The sequence below is a fragment of the Corylus avellana genome, chromosome 6 (genome assembly GCF_965113065.1).
Source record: "Corylus avellana chromosome 6, dhCorAvel1.hap1.2, whole genome shotgun sequence".
NCBI lineage: Eukaryota > Viridiplantae > Streptophyta > Magnoliopsida > Fagales > Betulaceae > Corylus > Corylus avellana.
In genome coordinates, this window is record NC_142495.1 from 28,767,661 (window position 1) to 28,792,670 (window position 25,010).

A 25,010-nucleotide genomic window follows, 5' to 3' on the forward strand; every position below is an offset into this window, starting at 1 on the left:
TTAAAAATAAAATAAAATAAATGGTTACTCCCTAGCCATATTAACATGAATATGAGATAAAATTATAGTATATAGCATGGCCAAAAAATGCAAGTACAACTATGCCTTTAATGTAAGGTTAAGCGGCTAATTCTCACTCGACAATGCATATCTATTAGCATCATGCTACGAACTTATAAAAGTTGGGGGCAATGGAATAGATAAAAAATAATTTGAATGCCATCATAAAATACAAGGAAAAAAGTTTTCATTCCAAGGAAATTTCTCAAATTTAGTATATTAAATTAACATTTATCTTTAAAATATGTGTTTCTCTTATGTATTTTTAATAAAGATGAACATATTTTAATTTAATAAATTGAATTAGAAGAATTTTTTTAAGCTCAATTTTTAAAAAAATAACTTTATCCTAAATATAATAACATTCAGGTCTTTAAATTGTTTCACAAAGTGATATAATTAACTCCAAACTGATTTAATCTTGCTTGATATATATATATATAGTGAGACAATTAATGGATGTCCATTCTGGTGGCCTATTTGTTTAATAAATCGAGTTGATAAATTGTTCTTCTTGAGAATTGTAGAGTTTTAAGAAATTAGCTCACCATAAATCAATCGGTGAGGGGAGTGCTGTATCAATTAGTTCGTAGATTAGCATTAATTAGAAAAAAGGACTGATTAACATTACTATATAATATAAGTAGAATAAGATTGGAATAAAATGTGGTTTGTATAGTTTCTCTTAAGTAAAAAATTGCAAACTTTGGATTTGGACAGAGTGTAAGAGTGTTAACATCCAAGTTGAGATTAAATTGGCAAAAAAAGGGCATGTTAAGACGTCCTATGAATTCTAGATTGTCTCATACTATGTCGTTTACACTATTTCAATGCAAAACAAACCAATCATTTTTAAATGGTTGTTGTAGGGAAATGGGCATCATAATCACAAATCACTGTGAATATTTAAAACGGCAAAATTGAATCCATGCGATGGATTGGAAAAATGATAATTTTTTTGTTGGCCCATGAAGATAAATATATTTGTAATTTTGTGTTTGAAAATTAAAAAAAAAAATCAATTTAATACACACTGCTTGGCCATGTCCACAGCATGTCTGGACAAGCCCTAAAAAGAAGTCTGATTTATTTTTTTATGTTTTTTAAAGAAGCACTGAAAGTGGATAAAGAGACAAAAGGTTTGAGGCAGTAAAACTTCATTGGTGGTAGATAATTTGAAACCAAGTAACAGTGTATTAACCAGTAAAAATCTCATAGACCACAGTCCCAATCATATATAATTATGTGTTTCTGTACATTACTCATTATTAATTATAAGTTTTTAATTTGCTGCAGAATTAGGCAAATTTAGACAGGTGGCAGGTGGGTTGCATACAAGGACAAATGTTTCCAACCATTGGCCCATTGTGCCCCCTCTCTATCTCTCTCTCTCTCTCTCTCTCATTTTTTTTTTTTTTTTGAAATTTGTCTCAACGAGACCCTGAAACCTTAATAAAAGCAGCTTGTCTTCAACATTCCCTATTCCGCACCCCTTCTCTCTCTCTCTCTCTCTCTCTAACGCACACTTCCCTCTTCTTCCTTTAACTTTTTCTCCTTTTGTTGGGTCCCTCGGCCTGCAAACCCAGCAAACTCGGCTGGGTCATTATTAAATCTTCCCCAGCCAGCAACTCCCTCATACCCATCTCATTTCCCTTCACCACCATAAGCCCCATCTCTCTCTCTCTCTCTCTCTCTCTCTTGTATTTCTTGGGGCTTTGCATGGGGGAGTCTGTAGGAGACGCGAAGGTCTGGTATCACTCGCAGTTTCTCACTAACGACGACCCACTCATGGACAAGGAAAACTTCAACAAAAGGGGTGTCAACGCTGGTTTCGCACCCGGTTTCAGTTTTCCCACCGAGTTTCCATACGAGTTCGACTCGTTAGGTCCAAACTCGTCCGTCAACTCGCCCGTTGAGTCCGTTGCGGGTTCCACCGAGACCGAGGGCAGCGACGAGGAGGAATTCTTCGCCGGGTTAACTCGCCGCCTGACTCAGTTCACGCTTCACGAAACTCAGAAACTCGCCGTTAAGCCGAGTCTCCCTCAGAACAAACCAGAGGTAACTTCTTTTTTTCCTAAAAGAATCTTTCACTTTCTCTTTTATCTTATCTCTTTGCTTTCGTGAACCGAGTTATGACACTGGCAATTTTCTTGACTCAGTGGGTCATGGCCGGGTCGCCCCAGTCGACTCTGAGCGGAATCGGGAGCTGGTCCGGTCGCAGTGCTGTATCGAGCAATGGAAGCCCAAACGGTCCCTCTCAGTTTCCGTCTCCTCCGACGACGCCGTTTGGTGCTAAGAATGACACCTGGGATCTCATCTACGCAGCGGCTGGGCAAGTTGCGAGGCTGAAGATGGGCGGTGAGTCGCCCAAATACAACTACCAGAGCAGAGGACTGCTCGCTCCTCCGAAGACTACAAATCCAACCTCCGCGGCTAAGAGCTGTAGCTTTGGGTTGTACTCCAACCAGAGTCTCACTCACAATCTCCCACAGACGACTCAGGTGAGCTAACTTGGTGGTTCTTCAAGTTACCCCCTGTTTGGCTTCCGAGAAAATTGAGAAACGGTTTCCGGGAAAATGGGAATCTTAGCGATTTTTTTGTTTGTTGTGTTTGCAGTTTCAGCATCTGAGGCAGGACCAGGTGCTAAAGTCACAGCGGGTTCCAGTCTGGGAGAGACAACAGGAAGTGAAGGTGGGGTGGTCAACTCAGCCGCACCAGCAAGAGCAACAGATCCAGAACAGGGTGAGAAACACTACAGGGTACGAGAGTGGAAGATGTGGAAAGCCTATGGGTTTGCCCCAATCTGCATGGCCTTCACTGCAAGCTCAGCAACAAAATCAACTCCCACGCCACCATGGTTCGGGCACGCGAGCTGGTTATCTCGGTGGATCTGGTGTGAAAAGGGAGAGCGCTGGAACTGGAGTATTCTTGCCTCGCAGATACAATAGTGCGCCGGAATGTTGCAAGAAAACAGGTACACCTAAAACAGGTTTTGGGTATCTTTCTGGCGTTTCAAATTTGGACTACTTTTTTCTTTTCGTTCTTTGGATTTTACCTGGAGTGTTAGTGACATTAATATTTTTTCTTTCTTTGGCAGCTTGTCCCACAGTCATCGTTCCGGCCAAGGTTGTTCAGGCTCTGAACTTGAATTTCGATGACATGGGCGGGCACGCTCAGCCACGCTTCAATACTGGCTATGCCTCTGACCACGGTAGGCTAATTTTTTGGAGATTGGGCCAAATTTTCTTCACAGATCTTTTAGTTTTCTGTTGTCTTAAAATCTGGGTTATGTATTTCACAGATGCTGTTGTGGCGCGGGCGAATGCGATCTTGATGCAGCAAAGGCGAAGTTTACGGCCGGAGGGGGCTCTGAACCACGAGATACGCCTGCCTCAGGAATGGACATATTAAGCCTGCAATGGGTGCTGTGTTTGTTTTGGTTGGACACAGAAAAGCAGTATAGATGTAGGAGTTTGTGATAGGATATGGTATTTTGGTTTAATTACAAGCAAGGAATTCAAGAATGGGGAGTGTAGTTGTTTTTGTTGCAATAAAAAAGATCCAGATTTTTGAGGAGGTTGCCAGCTTTTATGAACTACCAAGCTTTAGGTGAAGTTAGTAAAGAACAGAAGGAATTAGCAGTGGTGGTGAAGATGGGTTTAATAAGTGGTGGGTAAATTTCTTTGGTGGGTTTGTGGGCGGAAAAGAGTGTGTGGGGGGGGGGGCAATGTGTAATTTTGGGGGAGGTTTTTACTTTTTACTGTGGGTGAAATGAGGTTGTAGATGGGGTGTAATCCACAAACCTCTTGTAATGATCGGTTAAAAGTTTAGTAATAAGAAAGCTCTAAGTTCTGTCTAACTTCTATATGCGGCTTCATTTCTTCCTTTCTATCTTACACACTGCTCTAATTATTTTACTAATTATAAACTTTCACATTAATTTGCAAATGACTTCAAAAGTATTTCAAACAACATTTTTCTTCAAATAACATTAGAAAGTGAATGGGGAGAAGAAGGATTTTCCATCAAACAAATAAAGTTAAAAGGAGAAAAGAAAGTTTTGGGGGAATGGTGGGAATTCCTTAAGCGTGAAGCATTGGGAGATGGGGGATCGATGGTGGATAGCAATGGACGGTGATGGATACAGATGAAGAGGATGATGATATTGGCCGTACGGTTCTGAGTGATTTTGTGTGGGGCCACTAAGATCGCCAAGTTTTGGGTCCCTTCCCTTTCATAGAACAGCTCCCGTTGCGTTTCCCGCTTTTTTTATTTTTTTTTATTTTTTCTTCTCATCTTAAAAAAGTAACGGGGTGGAGAGTCGGGAGACAGCTTTGGTAGTTGTGATATGGTGCTATTCACGCAGTGCAACGTTGACTCAATCAACTCTCTTCTCTTTCCTAATGTCTTATCCAACGGTGCAAATCTCACATCTGTCTCCCAATTATCTATCTCTCTTATCGCCACTCCATAGCTTCCAATCTCTCTCATTATCACCCTCATTTGGGGAGGGGCCGGAGGGCATCCCTTCTCTACAAGGGTGGCCAGTACCCTTAAAATAGCTATAGGGAACGGAAGGGCATACCCTATGTAGCGATGAGGATGGCAATAACGATGGAAAGACACCGAATTTTAATTTTTTGTGATAAAATTTGGATGGTTCAATTAAAATGAATGACCGAAATCAAAACTAGGCATACAAGATCTCGACCCTTGATGCTAAAAAGTGCCCAAAATCAATGTAGTAGAATAAAAGGAATTTCCAAGTGAGAGGCCTAGTATAAGTAGTATTTAAATAAATAAATAAAAAAAGGTTGAAAATACTTTTTTATATCAGACATTTTAGTCAACTACTTTGAGCTATTTTTCTAAACTCTCGAGAAACTATTCCCCTTGAGATGACATGCATTAGGTGTAGCGTAGTTTAGGTCAGTTGGTGTTTGAAATGTACACGACTTTCATTTTCAACTTTAACTTTATAAAGAAAACACAAATGGGCCGACCTGACACTCTCAGATAGATAGAAGCAGCAGATGATGAGATTGGATTCCCCCATCATTCTTAGACGATGGCCATGGCCATGCATTTGGATCAACAAAAATATAATATATAACATTTATCATTTATACATTAAGTGAAGATCTCGTTATTAAACTGTCTGAATTTTATAAAAATTCAAGCAGATTGAGAGCCCATAAGCTTAGGGCCGCTTAATTTGTGGGATAAACTTGAAACAAGTACGCTCCATAACCCGTCTCTCTTAATAACCCGTCTCTCTTAATCGGTTCCAAGGCTTCGTACTTTTTTTTTTGTGCATGGCCTAATTGTGCCTTAACTGAGGGTTGATTGGTACAGTGAAGTGTTTAACTGGTGATGTTTCTGTTTGATGTTCATTTTTAATTAAATAGATGTGGAAACAGTGGAAGTACATATGACATGTTGAGACCGGTGGAGGTGGTTGAAGACAATTATTTTGCCTTCTAAAGTTAATCATTGTCCTCTTAATGGGGTGACCTTGTGGTATAAAACAAGGGAACAGGCTCCCTCTGCTTTACAACTTAAATATTGATATTAAATAAAATTGTTATTTTTTTTTTCTTATTCTTTGTTTAGGGTCTAGGGTTACTGTTTGTTTTTTTATTAAGAGTTTGAAAATATTTTTTAATAATAAAAAAGTCTACGTCACGTGAAATAAAAAATGATCTATTCTATAGTCTAAATTATAGTTTATAGATTTAATGATGAATATATTGTCACATCATTTAAAATTTTGTATGACGTGACACATATATACACTTAGATGCTACAAAATAAACCATCCGTATTTCATTTGAGATCAAGGATAATGGATGATATGAGACAATGGACGATGAGATCAAAGGGAATGTATGAGAAGGGGGAGGGAGAAATATGAGAAAAACTAAAGACATTAACAAACGACCTAAACATAACACACTCTAAGAAATACAATGTTCATATTTGCGACATCAAAATAGTTTTTCAACTCAAAACTAAAAAAACACCTCTCAATTCTTACGTGTATTTTGAATTGGTGCCAATTTAATAGAGTAGATGAGAGAAAATTTACGTAGCCGATTTAGAAGAAAACTTGGTCTATTCACAAATGAGGATTCATTGCGCTCCCATGTTGTAATATCTTCTTTAGAGCAACGCACCGTTGGGTTGTAGTAAATGGATGAGGGTTATCTAGTAGTGAAGAAACTGATCATTTTTTGTGAGAAATTGGTTTGCAAGCAAGCGAGAGTGCAAAAAGCAAGCAGATAGAATATACGTGGAATAGGAGGAGGTGGAGGAGCTGTCAGCACGTGATGGAAAAAGTAACCTTGAGATTGAGAAGAAACACACGACAGCATCAGTTGGTTGGGGGTGAGACTTTCTTGATTTCAGGCCCATATCCAGCCGTCAATCACGTTCTCTTGGGTCCCCTCCGACTCGGTTCTCTCGGTAAATTATGTGCTCCCCCTCCCGGATTTTCCACTTTGCGTTTTTGGTGCACTGATTTTCGGTTCATAGATTTTGTTTTCTTAGTTGTTATTAGCGTTTCATATCTTCAATTGCACACAAACATGCCCAACTTTGCCTATTAATTGTACGGTAAAGATTTATGTCTCATCTTTGAGGTCAACTATATCTAACATTAAATCAAGGAAACGAACTTTCCGTGCCAATCCATATATGCGCGATGTAAATTGTCACGTCAGTTACTAAAAGACTTATAATTATAATAATCCTAACAAAACTCTTAATCAAATCTTTCTTTTTGCTTTATTCATATCTGATACTGTTTGTGCATATGATTAATTATCATCATCCCCTACTCTCTTTTTATTTATTTATTTATTTTATTTGAGGGCATTAGTCTGGAATTTGATATTATCATGAACTAAACTTGTTGTCATACTTTATAATTGTAATACTTTTAATATTGGATAAGAGTAATATTAGACACTACATTTTGATTCCACCATTATTTCATTCTGCTGACGTGGCAATGCAGTGTAATCTTTTCTTCTTTTTTTTTTTTAAACATGGGCTGATCAAAAAGTTGATTGGTACTACTATGTTAGCATGATAGATTGATAGTGAGAGGATAAAAGTGTAGTTTTTTACTTTCTAGCATCACACTTGTATTAAATTTAGAGTAGTGTTACATACCACACAACTGCCTCACTATGCGGACATGATATTGTTAATTTACCATTAAATCCGTCATTGTTAATTTTTTTTTTTCTTTCTTTTTAAAAAATCAATGATGAATTGGCAAGGCCACACAGGATAGTAATTAATGAAATAGTGGTATCGTATTATTAAATTGATTAGAGGCAATCGGATAACGATAAACCAACCAAAAAGGGCAACTCATTGATACATGTTGGTGCCGTCTATGATACTCGCCATTGTGATGGCGTGCTCGTAGTAATCATGTTGGATTGTTGGTGGCTTTGTCTACTGTAAATAATGATGTCAATGATGGAAGTAATAGGAGAAATTGTTTGCTGTTTTGCTTATTTCTTTCTTTACTCTTTTATGATATGATTAATTTTAATTCAACATGACTAAATTATAGTAATTAAGTAGCTTTCAGATTCGATATCAAAAGTGAAGGGTAAAATAATTTTCAAGCTACATGAAACAAGCTCTGGACCTTTTTTTGATGCTTCAACCCAATCTAGTTAGCCCGAAATCTAGCACTCTATCTATCTGGGCTCAACATGATTTAGGCCCAATAGTTTTGTAACTGAGCTAACATACCCAATGCAGAATTGCTCGCATTTCTTTGAGCCAGCCCAGCCCTGCCCATATCTTTCTTGAAATAGGTGAATAAGCCTCTCGCTATTGCATGAGATCTCTACAGGGATTGAAAGGATTTCTATCCATCGTTCTTCGGGCTTCAAAGATATATATATATATATATATATATATATAATTTTTTTTTTTATATACAATTTTCCTTTAGGAGTTGGGACAGAATTCGGCCTGAATCCCGTGCAGGTCATGTTTTTGAGTTCAGCATGAAGGACTCGGATTATGCAACAATTAGACAATTTGAATTGCGATTTGTATCTTCACTAAGCTCCACTTTAGAGTTATATTACCATTTTGCTACTACCCAATAACTTAACATGAATGAATTAAGATTAAAAAAATTTGATTTGTTTAATTAAATAAATTAGAGTAAGATTGACATATATAATCTTACATTCATATTTTGGATATAATCTAAACTTTACACATAACATTTAAAACTAACAATTTTTTTATAACTTGCAAATCTAAAACGAACTCAATACAAAATTAACGAGTTAAAATTGAAATATTTTAACAATAAAATAAGTCAAATTAGAATTAATTTATATAGAAAAAGTTTACGTTCACGTTTTTATTACTACGTAAAATCATTACTTGAGCAAGATTTATACGTTCCACTATCCAAATAGAAACCCCAAACTCTAAGAAACACACAGAACACTCAACTCCTTCTTCATGGCTTGATGCACATGACATGAAGTCATTTATTTGCACATACATAACATAACATGACTCGCTCGACATACATAGATGAAGAGTCGTTGAGCATTCAGCCAGAGATCTCAACGGTCTTAACAAGAGGCTGCTTCACCTCCACCTTGGGCACGGTCACAGTAAGCACCCCATTCTCCATGCTGGCGTTGACCTGGTCAACCCTCGCATTCTCAGGCAGCCTGAACCGCCTCAAGAACTTGCCGCTGCTCCTCTCAACCCGGTGCCACGTCTCCTCCTTCTTCTCCTCCTCTTTCCTCCTCTCCCCGCTTATCTGTAGCACCCGACCCTCCTCTATCTCCACCTTCACCTCCTCTTTTTTCAGCCCAGGAAGGTCCGCCTTGAAAACGTGAGCTTCTGGGGTCTCCTTCCAGTCAATGCGGGTGTTGGCGAACGCCGCCGTTTCAGCTGCGAACTCAGAGCCAAACGGAAAGTCCTGGAATGGGTCCCAGATGTCCAGCGAGAATGGGTCGAAGATGTTGGTCCTTCGGCCAAAGAAGCGGCTCGGAATGAGAGACATGGCGTTGAAAATGAAAGAAAGGGATCAAAGGTTGCACGTTAGTGAGCTTTGCTGTGATTGTTTGCTTTCTTGCGTTTTTGCAGGGCTTGATGAGGGAGGTATTTATAGGAAAGTAATGGCGCCTTCGATTCTTCTGGTATTCACTGGTAAGTTTGGTTGATGGTTGATGAGGAGGATGGAGAAGTATCTATCTGGTACAGAGAAGAGTCTTCCAGAAAATTGATAAAGGCATGTGAATGGGGCGATCTTTCTCGAGTGTTCGGCCTAGCCCAGCGAAGTCTAATGATAATATAAAAAAATTGAGGTTTCGGCCCACCCCACCCCCAGCAAAGTCCTGATTACGTACTATAAAAAATCGAGGCTATATTATATATATTTTCAAAATAATTGATGTTTGGTTTGGTTAAGGAAATTTCAACAAGTTTGCCCCCCTTCAACCCCTAAAAAATATGAATTCATTTATTTTCTTTATTACCCTTAAATTTGACTTAAAATTTATATATTTTCATATTTGATTGATATTTTTTTATATATAAAAAAATCAACACTTATCTTAAGACATTTTAAGAAGATTTTTTTTTTAAAAAAAAAAAAAAAAATTATTAAAGTGAATGTTTATTGCTAAACAGAAGAAATAATTTTTTATTAAAATTTATTTATTGCAAGAAAACAAATGGTCCGAGGATATTTCTTTTGAGAATTGGTAGAGTTAAAATGTCTTGATACGGTCATTTCCCTATGCTTAAACCGCTTTTATCGGCCATTATTGAGAGGATTGGGCCATTTTATGAGCTATTTCTTATTTTGTTTTATTAATTAATATGTAAAAATCATTAGGAATTAAGTTTGAGCAACATTTATACGACCGGGCCACAATCCAAATAGTAACACACAACATTCCCATACCCGTACCATCAAACCCAACACCTCCTCCTTCATACACATGAGATGATGAGCTCATTCATTGGCTCATATATAATGAAGAGCTCAGCCTCGATCACCCAGAGATCTCACCGGCCTGAACATCAGTCGTCTCATCTCACAAGTGATCATCTAGTAGCTAGAGGAATTAAATTGACACTAATTCCATTTTATTTATTTAGAAATAGCTGGAATACATCATTGAATAATCACTACCTGCTTATTGATGAAGATAACGATAACTAAAAGGATTACAAACGTAGGATAGCATATATATATATATATATATATATATATATGAAAAGTGCTAGGGAGCCAAATAAATGAATTAAGAAAAATTTTCAAATCGACGTGACAGATCGTAAATGATAGACAAAAGAAAATTGCATTTTTCTTTTTAATTTAAAAACTTTTACCACGCCAATTTAAAAATTTTCAACATTTATTTATTTGGCTCTTTAAGATTTCTTATAATATATACACAGACACATAAAGAAGCTGGAATGCAGGTAGTTAATTATAAAGATTTATCGCCGACTCCAGCAATTCACCTCCATGCCTTGGGCACTGTGACAGTGAGCACCCCATTATTGATTCCGTAGGTGACCTGGTCCGCCGCCGCGTTCCCGGGGAGGTTGAACTGCCTGGAGAAGGAGCTGCTACTGCTTCTCATAGACCTGTACCCTGTCTCATCCTCCTGCTGCTCCACTATGCTCCTCACCCCGCTTATCTTTAGATTCTGACCATATACCTCCACCTTCAACTCCTCTTCTCTCAGCCCCGGAAGGTGGGCGGTGTAAATGTACGCGTCTCGGGTCTGCTTCTCGTCTATGCTGATGTTGGCGAACGCCGCCGGTTCAGCTGCAAACTCAGACTGCATGGCTTCCATCCTAGAATTCATGGTTGACATGGCATTGTTAACAGTCTGAATGGGGTCGACGATGTTGTTCCTTCGGCCAAAGTTGCCGTGGGGAGTGAGAGACATTTTTGTTGGAGATGAAAGAAAGAGATCAAAGGTTGCAAGTTCGGGAGCTTCGATGTGTTTGCTTGCTTGCTTGTGCTTTTTGCATGGTGTGTTGAGGGAGGTATTTATAGGAAAACAATCAGGTCTTTTGACTCTTCTGCTAACTTTGGTTGATGCTTGAGGAGGTGGAGAAGCATATGGTAAAAAGAAGAGTCGTACAGAGCATTTATGAAGGTGGGTTAGGAGAGGGCAGGTATGCGGAAAGGGATTTTTTTTTTTTTTTTTTGGTGACACCTTCACGCAAGGAGAAAATAGAGGAAAATTTGATCCAGTTATTTTCTCTTCATCTTCATTAGCAGTAATTTTCAGTGGATTGAGTTATATATTCCTAGGGAACATGCAGAAAAGGATTAATATGGAGAGGAGCGGTCCATTATATTTGACGGTGTCGGTACAATTGTTTTAAAAATGTGAAATGACAATTTATCCTTTAAAAATAGATATGCAAGGTTTACTCGGATCCCACACAATTGAAACAAGATCGGGTCGGATTCCACCTTATCTAAGACAAAAAAAACAATTAATGAAGGTCGGTCACTAATTAAGAGTGGGACGAACCATCGGTTAAGCTCTTATCCGATGCCTCAGAGGACCTTATTTCTTGCTTAATCTCAGATGCTATCTTTTACTTCACACGAGCTGTAGCTGACACCCTTAAGCTCCCAAGGATTGTTTTAAGGACTGGTGGTGTTTCCTCCTTTGTTGTTTTTGCAGCATTTCCACTTCTCAGGGATAGGGGATACCTCCCCATTCAAGGTATGTTTTGTCTCCATTTTCTCTGTTTCTTCTGCTTTTTTTCTTTAATTTTGTGAAATTCTTGATATATGTAGGAGCATATAGGTGAGACCTTTGAGATTGTTAATCTTGTTAGTAATGTATATGTAAATTACCTCAATGCGGATCATTGCTTACATATGTAATTTTTTTTTTAAAAAAAAATATATATATATATTTGAAATCAGATTCTCAATTAGAAAAGCGAGTGGAAGAGCTTCCACCTCTCAAAGTGAAAGATCTTCCTGTGGTCAATACCGATGACCCAGAGGCATTTTATGAAATTGTAGCTGGCCTGGTCAATGAAACAAAGGCCTCTTCAGGAGTCATTTGGAACTCCTATGAGGACCTTGAACAGTCTGCACTGGTCACTCTTCGACAAGAATTTCCCATTCCAATCTTCCCAATAGGCCCATTTCACAAATACTCTTCAGCCTCTTCTTCAAGTAGCTTATTAACCCAAGACCAGAGTTCCATTTCCTGGCTAGACAACCAAGCACCAAAATCTGTAATCTATGCAAGCTTTGGGAGCATAGCAGCCTTGAATGAAGCCGAGTTTTTGGAGATTGCTTGGGGCCTAGCCAATAGCAAGCAGCCCTTCTTGTGGGTGGTTCGACCTGGATTAGTCCGTGGCTCGGAATGGCTCGAACCACTGCCAAGTGGGTTCCTAGAGACTTTGAATGGAAGGGGCCACATTATCAAATGGGCTCCACAGCAGGATGTGCTAGCTCATCCTGCTTTGGGTGCATTTTGGACTCACAATGGTTGGAATTCAACATTGGAGAGTATTTGTGAGGGGGTTCCCATGATTTGTATGCCTTGTTTCGGTGACCAAAAGGTGAATTCTAAGTACGTTAGCCATGTTTGGAAGGTTGGGCTGCAGCTAGAGAGTGGGGTGAAGAGGGAGGCCATAGAGAAGACTATTAGAAGACTAATGGTGGAGAAAGAAGGGGAGGAAATTAGAGACAGAATTTCAGAGTTAAAGGAGAAGGCAAATCTTTGCTTGCAACAAGGTGGCACCTCACGCGAATCCTTGGATAGCTTGGTTACTCACATATCTAAATTAGAATCATTCACCTTCAAATCTCATTGACAACCCTCTCTTCAAACGAAATTGGAGAAATATATCCTATTTATACTCGCTAAACATGTGAGAAATACTTTTTTTTTTTTTTTTTTTAAATTTAAAAAAAAAAAAATTTTTAAATAGAATTTTCTTTAACTCTATTAATGCTATTAAAAAACCTTTTTATATGCTAAGCAACTTTTTTGAAGAGAGTTTGGAGGAAATTTTGTCGTATAGTTGAGGCCTTTTAAGGGCTTATTAGGCTTAGTTATATAGAGTAGCACTTCGTGGTCTTATATTAATTAATATGCTTATAAGTATTGACATTTATATTACAAAAAATATAAATAAGTATTGGCATTTTTGGCATTTGTATTGGCATTTATGAACAAATTTCATTCTAATGTAATCTCAATATGCATGATAGAATTGTAAACTTTTGACAAGGAAAGACATCTTTATTCCCTCTATATAATGTTTTTTTATTTTAGATTTGTACAATTATAAAGCTTACAAGAATAGTGAAATGTAAATATAGCACTGCAAAAGGCGTGTTAGACAGATAAATTGTTCTACTCTAGTAATTAAATTGACATATGTTCTTAGAATATGTGATTCTTATATGCATTTAAAAAATGTATGTGAGAACCACATGCTCCAAAGACGAATGTCACATATTTTATTAATCTGATTAAAAAAATATGTGAGAATTATATACTAAAGAGACATTCTCAATTTAATAGACTATACTATAATATTTTATTTTTTCAATTCAATTTAAAGAAAACTTTATACTTTTGCACCACTTCAATCTTATCCCAACTAATATATTTCCCAGTCTTGCCCCATATATATATATATATATATATATATGTGTGTGTGTGTGGGTGGGGGGTGTACAAACTACAAAGCTTAGTCTCCCTTTTATAGAAAAGAGATAAGATATAGTGATATACGACATGAAGATTATAATTGATTTGTCCAATATGCTTTGGAACTTCCAATTTGGGTCTTCAAGATCACATGGTTTCCCACGTGAATCTGAAACATCTTTATCATGTTTGTCTACATGCTATATAGCTCGATTGGACTTTCGAGTACGTACCCCGACCACGTCAGGCTTATCAACTACTGTCTCTAATGGTTAAGGAAACCGAATTTGGCTAGGAACTGTAAAAATAATTACTTGAGATTTTTGTAGTTTTTTTACAGTCCAGAATTAGTTTTACTCTCTTTTCCTCTTTTTCATAATAAAATTTAGACCGAAGTTTGGACAGCTAATAACGACAACAAAAAAAATCTTCTATAATTATTTTACAACACTTAAGTCAAATCTAAAGAAATTACCAGGGCCTTTTACCCCCATCCCATTCTTTCCAATAGGCCCATTTTCCCAAGTGGTTGGGGTTCCGGCCTAGCCAACAGTAAGCAGCCCTTCTTGCGGGCCATTGGAACATGGTTAAAATCGTGGCTAAGAATGGCTCGAACCATTGCCAAATAGGTTTCAAGAAGATTTGGATGGGAAGGGGGTATACTTTGTTGCGATCCGGATCCCTGGCCATTCAATCTTATCTAATGGCTCAAGCATGCCAAGTGTTCCACTAAAATCTAAATAATAAAATGTTATTTAATTTTTTAAAAAAATAAAAATAATAAAAAATAAAAATAAACTAATAAAAAATATGTGATGGCGGATCACCACTTATGAGCCAGCCACTCCCAATGATGGAGGTGGTCCAACCACCCTTAGGCCAAACCTAAAAAAATAAAATTTATGAGTTTGGCCCGAGGGATGACCGGGCCACCACCTGGGGCTAAACCTATAAATTTCACTTTTTTTGGGTTTGGCCTAAGAGGTGGACGAACCACTCCCTGAGACTATGAGATGGCTTCGGCCACCCTAATGGCTCATTTGGGATGGCCGACCACACCATACTTTTTATTAGTTTATTTTAATTTTAATTTTTTTTAATTTTAATTTTTTGTTTTTTTTTAAGTTAAACATTATTTTATTATTTAAATTTTAATGAGACACGTGATATGCTCCGAGCCATCGGATAATATTGAATGTCCAAAATTGACTCCAATTTCCCGATCCGGATCCACTTTGTTGATGCCTTGATGGGATCTTGTGCTAGCTGCCAAACGAGCGGGCGGCTCACTGTGAAGTTTGATGAGTGCATAAGCGATTACGTCACCTTTGCAAATTGAAGGTGCCCATATGTTCAAGTGAATTTGGGTTGGAAAAGAGTGAGCTGCTAGCATATAAAGAAAGAGAAAAAGAATGTAGACATTGAAGTGGGGAGTTTTAGAGGTTCAAAGCGCAGAAAAAAGAAGCCCCATGGAGAACCCAAGAGCCAACGTTGCTGTTCAACGAAGGAGAAGGAAGGGCCGTGGAGTTGTTCTTTTCCCACTGCCTCTTCAAGGCCACATAAACCCCATGCTTCAGCTTGCAAACCTCCTCTACTCCAAAGGCTTTTCCATAACCATTCTTCACACTCACTTCAATTCCCCAATCTCTTCCAACCACTCCAACTTCACCTTCCATTCAATCCCCGACGGCCTGTCGGAAAGTGAAGCCTCCACCGATGATATCTTAGCCTTCCTCACACTTCTTAACGTCAACTGCGTCTCGCCCTTCCGCGATTGCCTGGCTAAGTTGTTGTCCGATTCTCCCCAGGAGGACCAACCCATTGCTTGCATAATTACCGACGCTGTCTGGCACTTCACCCAAGCTGTTGCCGACACCTTTAACCTCCCAAGGATCGTTCTACGCACCAGTAACGTCTCTTCATTTCTTGTTTTCGCCGGCCTTTCATTTCTTCGGGAACAGGGTTACCTCCCCATACAAGGTATATATATATATATTTCTTTTCTCTTCTTCAAAACATGGCTGATTTTTCTTTGTCTCTAATTCTTAAAAGAGTCTCGATTAGAAGAAGCTGTACCAAATCTTCCTCCGCTTAAAGTCAAAGACATTGCGGTGATTGACACGCGCAATCCGGAGGATTTTTATGGACTAATATCCAGTATGGTAAAAGAAATCAAGGGCTCCTCGGGGCTTATTTGGAATTCAGTTGAAGAGCTTGAGCAATCAGAAATGATCAAACTCGGCCAGGATTTTCCCATCCCATTGTTTACAATAGGCCCATTTCACAGCTACTTTCCAGCCTCGTCAAGTAGCTTACTAACACAAGACCAAAGTTGCCTTTCCTGGCTAAACACACGAGCACCAAAATCCGTACTCTACGTGAGCTTTGGGAGCCTTGCGAAATTCAATGAAACAGAGTTTAAGGAGATAGCTTGGGGGCTAGCCAACAGCAACCAGCACTTCTTGTGGGTGATCCGACCAGGGTTAGCCCGAGGCTCAGAATGGCTCGAAACATTGCCAGATGGGTTCCTAGAGATGGTCGGTGAGAGGGGCCACATTGTCAAATGGGCTCCACAGCAGGAAGTGCTGGCTCACCCTGCCACCGGAGGATTTTGGACTCACAATGGATGGAATTCGACATTGGAGAGTATTTGCGAAGGGCTTCCCATGATTTGTTCTCCTTGTTTCGGTGACCAAAAGGTGAATGCAAGATACGTGAGTCATGTTTGGAAAATTGGGGTGCATTTGGAGAATAGGATGGAGCGAGTGGAGATAGATAAGGGAATTAAAAAGCTATTCGTGGAGACTGAAGGAGAGGAGATGAGACAGAGGATTATGCATTTGAAGGAAAAGGTGGATCTTTCTCTGAGGCAAGGGGGTTCTTCACATCAAGCCCTAGAGAGCTTGATTAATTACATATCTTCCTTCTAGTCATAATTATTTTTATTAATAAAATTGATTGGTATCACTGAGCTCTACTTTGATCAAAATTGTTCATTCGAAATAGAAGTATCTGATTCTACTTCATTCCGTACAGATTATCAATTAAAAAATTAAGGATTTTTATTTGTTGAATATGGTGTCAGGCCCTAAACCAAACTTCATACACTACAAAAAAAAAATAGATGTTTTTTGACGTGGCAAACAGTAACTTATGTTTGCCACGTAAAAAAAAATATTGTTGACGTGTTGTATTTTAACACGTCAAAAGTTTTTGATGTGTTTAACCAACACGTCAAAAAAAAAAAAATTGTTTAGTTGTAAATAATTTGGTAATAATTGATATCAAAAATATGTATTAAAAATAATTAATTTTAATTGGCATAAAAAATTAAATTTGATTGGATAGGAAAATTAAGTTTATCATATTAATTAGTATAAATTACTTGGTATATATGTATACGTACGTATATATATATCACATGCATGCCAATTAATATCACATGTATATATATACATATATGTGTGTGTGTGTGTGTGTGTTTGTTGTATATATGCATGCTCATTTTATATATTGTATGCCAATTAATATAATTATCACATGCATGCATCTAATTCAACAATTTCATTAATATTAATTTGAACATAATATTATCATGCATATATCAATCTAGTTCTAATTATTTGGTTTGGGTTTTTGATTTTTCAGGTTGATTTTTTTATTTTTGAATTTTTTGGTTTTGAGTTTTTGAAAATGAAGGAAAGAAGAGAGAGAGTAAGAAAATTGAGAAAAGAAGAGAGGGAGAGAGCTGGGTGGGGGGGGGGGGGGGGGTAACGAAAATGGAGAAAAGAGAAGAAGAAAGAGAGAGAGTAAGAAAATGGAGAAAAGAAGAGAGGGAGAGAGCGGGGGGGGGGGGGGGGGAGTAATGAAAATGGAGAAAAGAGAAAAGAAGAAAGAAGAGAGAGAGTAAGAAAATGGAGAAAAGAACAGAGGGAGAGAGCTGGGGGGTAACGAAAATGGGTTGGGGGGGGGGGGGGGGGGGGAGCTGACCAGCGTGTATATATATATATATTATTTTAATTGAAAAATTAATAAATTTTTTAATTAAAAAAAAAGGGCCAAAATTTTTTAATTAAAATTTTAATTTTTAATTAAAATTTTGCCACGTCAAAAATGTTTTTGACGTGGCATTTCTAGCACGTCAACAAAGTTTTTGACGTGCTAAAAATGCCACGTCAAAATTTTTTGACGTGTCAGTTTTGCCACATCAAAAATGTTTTTGACGTGGCAACACTACCACGTCAAAAATATTTTTTTTGACGTGTTACTCCCGACACGTCAAAAGTTTTTGACGTGTCACTGTAGACATGTCAAAAATCTGGGATTTTTGACACCCACCCTTTTGACCATTGATAAACATCAAAAACCATACATCAAAAACTCCTGGTAAAAAATTATCACCATTTTTGTAGTGATATTATAGGGTTTAAAAAGCGACTTAAACTCCATGTATTAATTAGCATAAATGACAAATAAATTAATTAATAACTCATCACCTCAAACTTCAATTTAAAATTTGATAATTATATTTTTATCTTATAAATATTTTATAATGTTGACGATGTAATAGTTTCAATCAATTCTTAGATAAGTCATTGTTAAAAAAAAAAAAAAAAAAAAAAAAAAAAAAAACTATTATAGTAAATTGTTGGACAGCTCCAAATAGGTTAGAGGACGCTGAATCATTTTCAAGAATTTGTACGTGTATCACATGGGTTAAAGATCGTCTACAATTGTATAATTTGTATGCTCGGACCAAGCATGTGAGCAATTATTTGAATAGGTGGACCTATAAAGGCTCTTCTATAATTGCAGAAAAACCCTACAACATTCATAAAACCATAGAGGGACCAGTCATGTCTACAATTATATGCTTGGCAACATTTATCGACCAAGCATGTGAGCAATTATTTGAATAGGTGGACCTATAAAGGCTCTTCTATAATTGCAGAAAATCCCTACAACATTCATAAAGCCATAAAGGGACCAGTCATTGATGGTCGGGACCCAAAAACAAATTGCAACAAATGGAACTTCCAACTTTAATGGTTGGTTTCACGCAGTGCCACAACTTTGATCGATGTGTATCGGTGGTTTCTGGCTATAAAATTCAAAGGGACCAGTCATTGACGATGATGACTAGGGGTGATTATCGATTATAACGGTATCGGTAAATTTATTTTTGATAATTAACTAAAATTATTGGTTAATTCAGTTAGTTAATTAACCGATAATATTTTGATAAAAAATTATTCTGAAAATTTCGATTAAAACAGTTAATCGGTTAATAACAGTTTAGTTAACCGTGAGTTTTTTTAATTTGAATAAAAATTGATTGTTTTGGGGTTCAAATTGCTTTTTTGGGCTAAAATAGCTTATTGAACTTTTTTTTTAATGAGCCAATTAATTAACACAATAAGAGTCTACCATACATATGTTTTACCCAAAAAAAAATTCTTATTGGTTAATCGGTTAATCGATAAAAAAATAATTATACCTAGTAAGAAAATTTCTTATAAGTTAATTGATTAACTGATATAAAAATAATTATACCGATTAATCTGCACACTCCTAATCGGGACCCTCCTAATTCATTAATCTGTCATATTAGCTGAGTGTTTTTCAGATCTCGATCAATATGTTAAAAAGATAATAATTGAACTACAGTAGATTTTATAATCTCCAAACAAATTAATGTGACATATGATAATAGATGAAACGATTAAAATTATATTCGTGACAAGTTATATTTTTTTATTTAATTATTTTTATTAATTATGAATTGTCATTTCAAACATTACTTCGGTCACATATTCTAATTAATGAAAAATACAAACAATCATGTATGCTTGCCAAACTTTAAGCTAAAGGAAAAAACCACTGCCGAAAAAATTGAGCCATATCAATGCACCTAACTATGCTGGTAAGCTTTGGCGTGTTGGGGATGGAAGCACGATACGCATATGGGGCGACAAATGGATTGATTCTACCAGCTCGGGCCTAATCCAAACCCCTGTGCGAATTTTGAGTGAAAATGCCAAGGTGAGAGCCCTTATAGATGAATCCACACAGTGGTGGAATTTTGAGTTGATCAGGGAAATATTTACAGAGGATGACGCTAAGCGCATATGCAGTATGGTTGTCAGTCCCCGACGTCAAAAGGACCAACTTGTTTGGGCGGGTACGAAGAAGGGTATTTTTACGGTACGTAGTGCGTATCACCTCGCACAGGAGCTCATAATGGCAGAGCAAGGGGGATGCTCCACTGAAGGAATAAGGAAGAGGATGTGGCAGACAATATGGAAGATGAAGTGCCCACGTGTGGTGCAACTGTTTACCTGGAAGGCCTGTAATAATATATTGCCCACCAAAGAGAATCTGCTAAAACGAGGAATCACTACTGAGGCTCTGTGTCCCATTTGCCAATTGGAGAACGAAACAATGGGTCATAGCCTTTGGAGCTGCCCGGCAGCCAAAGACGTATGGCTGGAGTGCACCCCGAAGTTACAGAAGTGCTCTAGTGTTGTTGATGAGTTCTCGAATATCTTCCAAATGCTTATAGAGAGATTGTCTGACAGTGAGCTCAGGTTGATGATGTGTGTAGCCCGACATATTTGGTTCCGGCGCAACAGTGTAGTATTCAAGGGCGAGTTTGTTTCCCCTCGAGATATACTCAGTGCAGCACGCTCCCAAATCGAACTATATGATCAAGCAGCTCAATGACAGAAAAATATATCACCCATTCCTGAGATCAATTGTAACAGGAGTGCAGAGCGGTGGAAGGTGCCCTGTCTTGGTTTTGTCAAATTAAACTGGGACGCTGCTTTGGATATCAGTGCCGAAAGAATGGGAGTTGGCATAATAGCAAGGGACCATGAGGGGCGTGTCCTAGCTATGCAATGCTCCACCAGGAAATTCATTTCCGATCCCCTCACAGCAGAAACGGTAGCTGCATGGCATGCGGTGGTCCTGGGATCCGAACTGGGGTTAACTCATTTGGAGCTTGAGGGTGATGCCAAAGAGGTGGTGGAGGCTATACAGCAACCGGATAACTATTGGGGGAGGAACGGACAAATGTTGAATGATGTGAAGATGATGCTCAACAATTTCCACACATGGCAGGTGACACATGTTAGAAGGGGGGCTAATGTGGCAGCCCACACTTTAGCCAAATTGGCACTGTCAGTAGGTGTAGAACAGATATGGCGTGCGAATTTTCCATTATGTATGCAGGACATTGTCCTAGAGGAAGCACTTATTATGCATTAATAAAGGATATCAATTCTTATCAAAAAAAAAAAAAAAAAAAACTATGCTGGTCAATTGCCTGCACGAGAAAATATGTATATATGGATGTGGGTAAATTACCGAGTATCCTAAGAATTTAAATTTATAAAAAACAATAAATCTATTCATTTAATTATAATTGTATACTTTTTACATGTGAATTTAAACTATCGATTAATAAGTAAAGTCTACCACTTAAAATATTTAAGTAAAAATAAGGATAAATTGTAAAACTATTTCGAATTCAAACTTTTTTTTTTTTACATGTTTGCACAAGAGGATGAGAAGGATTCGAACTAATGACCTCCGTTTTATGAGACATGGTCCCAGCTAATGGGACTCGAATTCAGACATTTACTATTATTAAATCATCCATTAACCCCAAAATTTGAGTTTATAGAAAATTATAAATTATAAATTTATTAATATTATAACATAGGTGGTCTAAAGATCCATGTCTTCCATGTTCAGAACAAGTCAACAAAAGAAAAATCAGAATTTTGCACCCACGTCCATCAATCTTATATCCTCGATCAAACGGTCCAAATTACTGTAAGAGGACCCACCTTCGCTCACACTTTCTGTTGCCAACCTAGACATCTCCACAGATGATTTCAGAAACTCCTCCCTCTTCTCAAACATCAGATCATTCACCATCTTTTCCACAATAATTCTATCACAGACATCCTTCATGTCCATCCCAAGCTTCCAAACCTCACTCACAAACCTGCTATTCACTTGCTGACCCGCAAAGTAAGGCCAGCAAATCATGGGCACCCCAGCCGCTATACTCTCCAAGGTCGAGTTCCACCCACTGTGGGTGAAAAACCCACCAACGGATGGGTGGGCCAGCACCTCCTCTTGTGGGGCCCAACCCACCATGTACCCCCTCTCCTTCGTCCCCTCCACCAGCTCCGCCGGAGTATGACCATCGCCACCTTTTCCGTCCACTAAGTCGGGCCGTATGGCCCACAAGAACCGCTTCTTGCTATTGACCAAACCATGCCAAAACTCCATGAGCGCGTCCTTTGTCATTGTAGTAATGCTTCCGAAGCTGACGTAGATTACAGACTTTAAAGGTTGAGCGTCGAGCCACGTCATGCAGCTTCTGTCCACTTCGAAGAGGCTGGTGGAAGAATGAGAGTGCAACGTGGTCGTTTCGGATCCAAGTTTCAGTTTGAGGAGTTCATGGAGGGGCCCAATGGTGTAGATTTGGGGACAGTGAGTGCGTATATGGGAGAGTACAGGTCCTTCTAGTTCTTCAAAAGTGTTGAGAATGAGTGCACTGGCTCTAGGGGATTGTCTGGTCTTGTTCATAACGAGTTGGAGATTCGGGTCTGCCAGGTTGCTGACTCGGCAGAAACTGGGTAGATCTCGGCACCGGAGAAAAGTTTCCATTCCTGGCACACTGCTTATGAGGCGGTCCATATCTTCATTTCCTAGAGTGATTAATTAACATTTATAGACCCACTTAGTATTGTTACAGATTTCACTCCATGTTTGGTTGTTGAGAAACTAAACGAATGAGATTTGGCTTACATGTTGTTATTAAGATAACATGCAGCATGTATGTTGTAGTTTAATCAATGGTTAAGATTGAATCTTAAAGTTGACTTACTTTTAAAAGCATTTAATAGGAAAAAGAAAATAAAGAGATTTTTTAAAAAAATCAATCTTGACCGTTGATTAAACTACAACATACATAATAGCATGTAAGCCAAATCCAAACGAATGTACAACCCACAAAAGCTCACTATATTTGTTTTAAATTTGCTAATATTTTCAAGATGATAACATTAATTCTTGCTATGTCCAAAAATTACTATGGCCCCTAATCATTTTTGTATATATAAGTGACATCCATGTGAGAATACTGGAAAATGATAATGTGGGAAAGAGCAGATACCTCTAATGGGAAGCTCGCCGGCCTCAATTATATCTAGGATACGAAAGAAAGCCCAGAAGGAGCAAGCACTGATGGTACGGAAATGAATGACGGGAATGCCAAGTTCGTCGCCGACATCAATAGGAAAGCTAAAGATCCCATCCGCTATGATGCAACTCACTGGCAGTCTACCACTATTTGAATTTAATTGACCCGAAAACAGCATCTTTCTAAAGATAGGCATAGTTACCGAATTTAAGGTATCAAACAACTCCATGAAGTGGTCGCCGGTTCGTGGGTTGTCGGCGGGAAGGCCGTCAGGGATGGTCTTGAATTGGAATCCAGGAAAACGTGCGAAACGCTCTAGGACGTTGGTGTAACGGAGGAGGCGATCGTGGTTGTGATCTGTGTTGAGGAAGGTAACATGGATGCCGGCAAGGGAAAGAAGCTCGGCTAGCTTGAGCATGGAGTTGACAGGTCCCTGTGCTGGAAGGGGAAAGATTAGGACATGCGGAGGAGATTTTGGGCCTTCCTCCATGTTGAGATCTAAATGGTCTGCTTTCTCGCTAAAGGCTCCTTCATTAATATATAGCCTAGTTGCTTTAAAGGCAATTTTTTTAATTTTTTTAATTTTTTTTTTAATTTTTAATTTTATTATTATTTTTTTTTTATAAATATGAGATGTACCTTTTTCTTTAAAAAATAAAAAAAAGATTAGTTAGTGCATTATAAAAAAAAGGTTAAATACTAAATTAATCCTTAGGGTTTCACAATTTTTTTTTTTTTTTTTTCTGGTGTTTCATTTTTATTAGAGGAGGTCTATAACATCCCGATATTTATCTTCTTTTATCTTCTAAATATATTCGAATGCTACACTAAAATAATTTCATATAGCAGAAAAACTGAAATTTTGAATACAAAACAATACCGTTAAAATACTTTTCTTTATACAAAAATACCCAAAGCTATATCGTACAAGGCATTTATACAAATCTATTCGATAGTCTAAACTTTAGACAAAACTTAACCAACTTGGAATCTTTGTATATCTCAATATGAATCTCTAATCACAATTGCATAATTACCTTGATTTTTCATTCCTGTAAGCACTACAAAAACTGTGAAGTAGTGAGTCAATTGATTTCCGACAATATAAATCATTGTTGAATCATATATATCAAAATGACAAACAAGTTATAAAACTACAAAAATCTGTATTACTGGATATCAATATCATACTCAGTAAGTAAGAATACTTACTCTAATTGTAGGAATGGATCATTAAAAGTAATTATTTGTTGAAACTCATTCGGCTGCAATTGATCCTTATCCAGAAATTTCCTATTCACTAGCTCTTTTTCTCTCTCTCACCCAAACTCTCATTCTCTCAAGTCTACCTCTCTCGTTTGCTTTGGTTCAAAGGGATGAGAACAAATAAGTAAAGAAACAAAGAAGGAAAAAGCATTGTCGGTATAGTGGGAAAGTAAGAGAAATAATAAAATTGAAAGAATACTTAGTGGTGCTAGGGAAAGTTGGTGTGACAGTGGTTTAGGCCAATCACTCAAATTCATTAAAATAAACCAATAAGATCTCCAATACCTAATTTCCATTAATAATCCCACGATTTCCTCAACTGATAAAATCTCATTAAATCAATCACCAATTATTACAGTCATACTCTCAATTATATTAATCAATCATCAATTATCAAATCTCTTAAATCTCCCAATAAAATAATCAAGATATAATCTCTCATATAAAATCAACATCATAATATAATAACCTCAAATCAATATTCATTCATATAATATTCATATGATCTAATCAATTCCTCAAGAATAAATATCATTACCTAATATGAATAATATATCATCAAATAAATATCTCTAAAATAAGACTTTAAAAATCTGGGATGTTACAAGGTCTCTATGGTTTTGATAATAGACCAAGTTAATCCTCCATCAGTTGACCGTTAGTTGACTTAACGAAATTTCACATAGACCAATTAAATGTTGACATATGGAACCTACTTAATTTTTTTATTTTTTTTTTTTAAAAAA

At 37.5% G+C, this 25,010-nt stretch overlaps 7 protein-coding genes across 7 annotated transcripts; 4 read left to right on the forward strand and 3 right to left on the reverse strand.

Moving 5' to 3' along the window:
- Window positions 1-1,541: 1,541 nt before the first annotated feature.
- On the forward strand, window positions 1,542-3,919 carry LOC132186957 (uncharacterized). Its single transcript, XM_059601087.2, has 5 exons — window positions 1,542-2,118; window positions 2,220-2,561; window positions 2,677-3,034; window positions 3,158-3,271; window positions 3,362-3,919. Exons 1-5 carry the CDS (start codon window positions 1,780-1,782, stop codon window positions 3,469-3,471), a joined length of 1,263 nt encoding a protein of 420 aa, XP_059457070.1. The 5' UTR covers window positions 1,542-1,779; the 3' UTR covers window positions 3,472-3,919.
- A 4,518-nt stretch (window positions 3,920-8,437) lies between these two features.
- Window positions 8,438-9,435, reverse strand: LOC132188538 (17.8 kDa class I heat shock protein). The gene has a single exon (XM_059603028.2). It carries the CDS (start codon window positions 9,119-9,121, stop codon window positions 8,660-8,662), a length of 462 nt encoding a protein of 153 aa, XP_059459011.2. The 5' UTR covers window positions 9,122-9,435; the 3' UTR covers window positions 8,438-8,659.
- A 1,154-nt stretch (window positions 9,436-10,589) lies between these two features.
- LOC132188112 (18.3 kDa class I heat shock protein) lies at window positions 10,590-11,027 on the reverse strand. The gene has a single exon (XM_059602516.1). The coding sequence runs from the start codon at window positions 11,025-11,027 to the stop codon at window positions 10,590-10,592; it is 438 nt and encodes a 145-aa protein (XP_059458499.1).
- A 52-nt stretch (window positions 11,028-11,079) lies between these two features.
- LOC132188152 (UDP-glycosyltransferase 76F1) lies at window positions 11,080-12,990 on the forward strand. Its single transcript, XM_059602554.2, has 3 exons — window positions 11,080-11,127; window positions 11,636-11,822; window positions 12,029-12,990. The coding sequence occupies exons 1-3, from the start codon at window positions 11,080-11,082 to the stop codon at window positions 12,931-12,933; spliced, it is 1,140 nt and encodes a 379-aa protein (XP_059458537.2). The 3' UTR covers window positions 12,934-12,990.
- Window positions 12,991-15,118: 2,128 nt separating this feature from the next.
- On the forward strand, window positions 15,119-16,745 carry LOC132187209 (UDP-glycosyltransferase 76B1). The gene is made up of 2 exons (XM_059601444.2): window positions 15,119-15,758; window positions 15,831-16,745. Exons 1-2 carry the CDS (start codon window positions 15,248-15,250, stop codon window positions 16,706-16,708), a joined length of 1,389 nt encoding a protein of 462 aa, XP_059457427.2. The 5' UTR covers window positions 15,119-15,247; the 3' UTR covers window positions 16,709-16,745.
- A 3,273-nt stretch (window positions 16,746-20,018) lies between these two features.
- LOC148585160 (uncharacterized) lies at window positions 20,019-21,047 on the forward strand. Its single transcript, XM_088517720.1, has 2 exons — window positions 20,019-20,365; window positions 20,543-21,047. The coding sequence occupies exons 1-2, from the start codon at window positions 20,019-20,021 to the stop codon at window positions 21,045-21,047; spliced, it is 852 nt and encodes a 283-aa protein (XP_088373846.1).
- Window positions 21,048-21,387: 340 nt separating this feature from the next.
- On the reverse strand, window positions 21,388-23,510 carry LOC132187395 (7-deoxyloganetic acid glucosyl transferase-like). Its single transcript, XM_059601691.2, has 2 exons — window positions 22,972-23,510; window positions 21,388-22,504 (listed from the first exon to the last, which is right to left on the reverse strand). Exons 1-2 carry the CDS (start codon window positions 23,486-23,488, stop codon window positions 21,558-21,560), a joined length of 1,464 nt encoding a protein of 487 aa, XP_059457674.2. The 5' UTR covers window positions 23,489-23,510; the 3' UTR covers window positions 21,388-21,557.
- Window positions 23,511-25,010: the final 1,500 nt, after the last annotated feature.

Coding starts and splice junctions, on each gene's coding strand:
- LOC132188152 (XM_059602554.2), top strand. CDS start 11,080: ATGTGTTTGCTTGCTTGCTTGTGCTTTTTGCATGGTGTGTTGAGGGAG. Junction 11,128..11,635: donor TGCATGGTGTGTTGAGGGAG/GTATTTATAGGA, acceptor CCATCGGTTAAG/CTCTTATCCGATGCCTCAGA. Junction 11,823..12,028: donor GGGATACCTCCCCATTCAAG/GTATGTTTTGTC, acceptor ATTTGAAATCAG/ATTCTCAATTAGAAAAGCGA.
- LOC132187209 (XM_059601444.2), top strand. CDS start 15,248: ATGGAGAACCCAAGAGCCAACGTTGCTGTTCAACGAAGGAGAAGGAAG. Junction 15,759..15,830: donor GGGTTACCTCCCCATACAAG/GTATATATATAT, acceptor AATTCTTAAAAG/AGTCTCGATTAGAAGAAGCT.
- LOC132187395 (XM_059601691.2), bottom strand. CDS start 23,488: ATGGAGGAAGGCCCAAAATCTCCTCCGCATGTCCTAATCTTTCCCCTT. Junction 22,505..22,971: donor CGGCGAGCTTCCCATTAGAG/GTATCTGCTCTT, acceptor TAATCACTCTAG/GAAATGAAGATATGGACCGC.
- LOC132188538 (XM_059603028.2), bottom strand. CDS start 9,121: ATGTCTCTCATTCCGAGCCGCTTCTTTGGCCGAAGGACCAACATCTTC.
- LOC132186957 (XM_059601087.2), top strand. CDS start 1,780: ATGGGGGAGTCTGTAGGAGACGCGAAGGTCTGGTATCACTCGCAGTTT. Junction 2,562..2,676: donor ATCTCCCACAGACGACTCAG/GTGAGCTAACTT, acceptor TTGTGTTTGCAG/TTTCAGCATCTGAGGCAGGA. Junction 3,035..3,157: donor GGAATGTTGCAAGAAAACAG/GTACACCTAAAA, acceptor TTTCTTTGGCAG/CTTGTCCCACAGTCATCGTT.
- LOC132188112 (XM_059602516.1), bottom strand. CDS start 11,027: ATGTCTCTCACTCCCCACGGCAACTTTGGCCGAAGGAACAACATCGTC.
- LOC148585160 (XM_088517720.1), top strand. CDS start 20,019: ATGGCAGAGCAAGGGGGATGCTCCACTGAAGGAATAAGGAAGAGGATG. Junction 20,366..20,542: donor TTGTCTGACAGTGAGCTCAG/GTTGATGATGTG, acceptor CAATTGTAACAG/GAGTGCAGAGCGGTGGAAGG.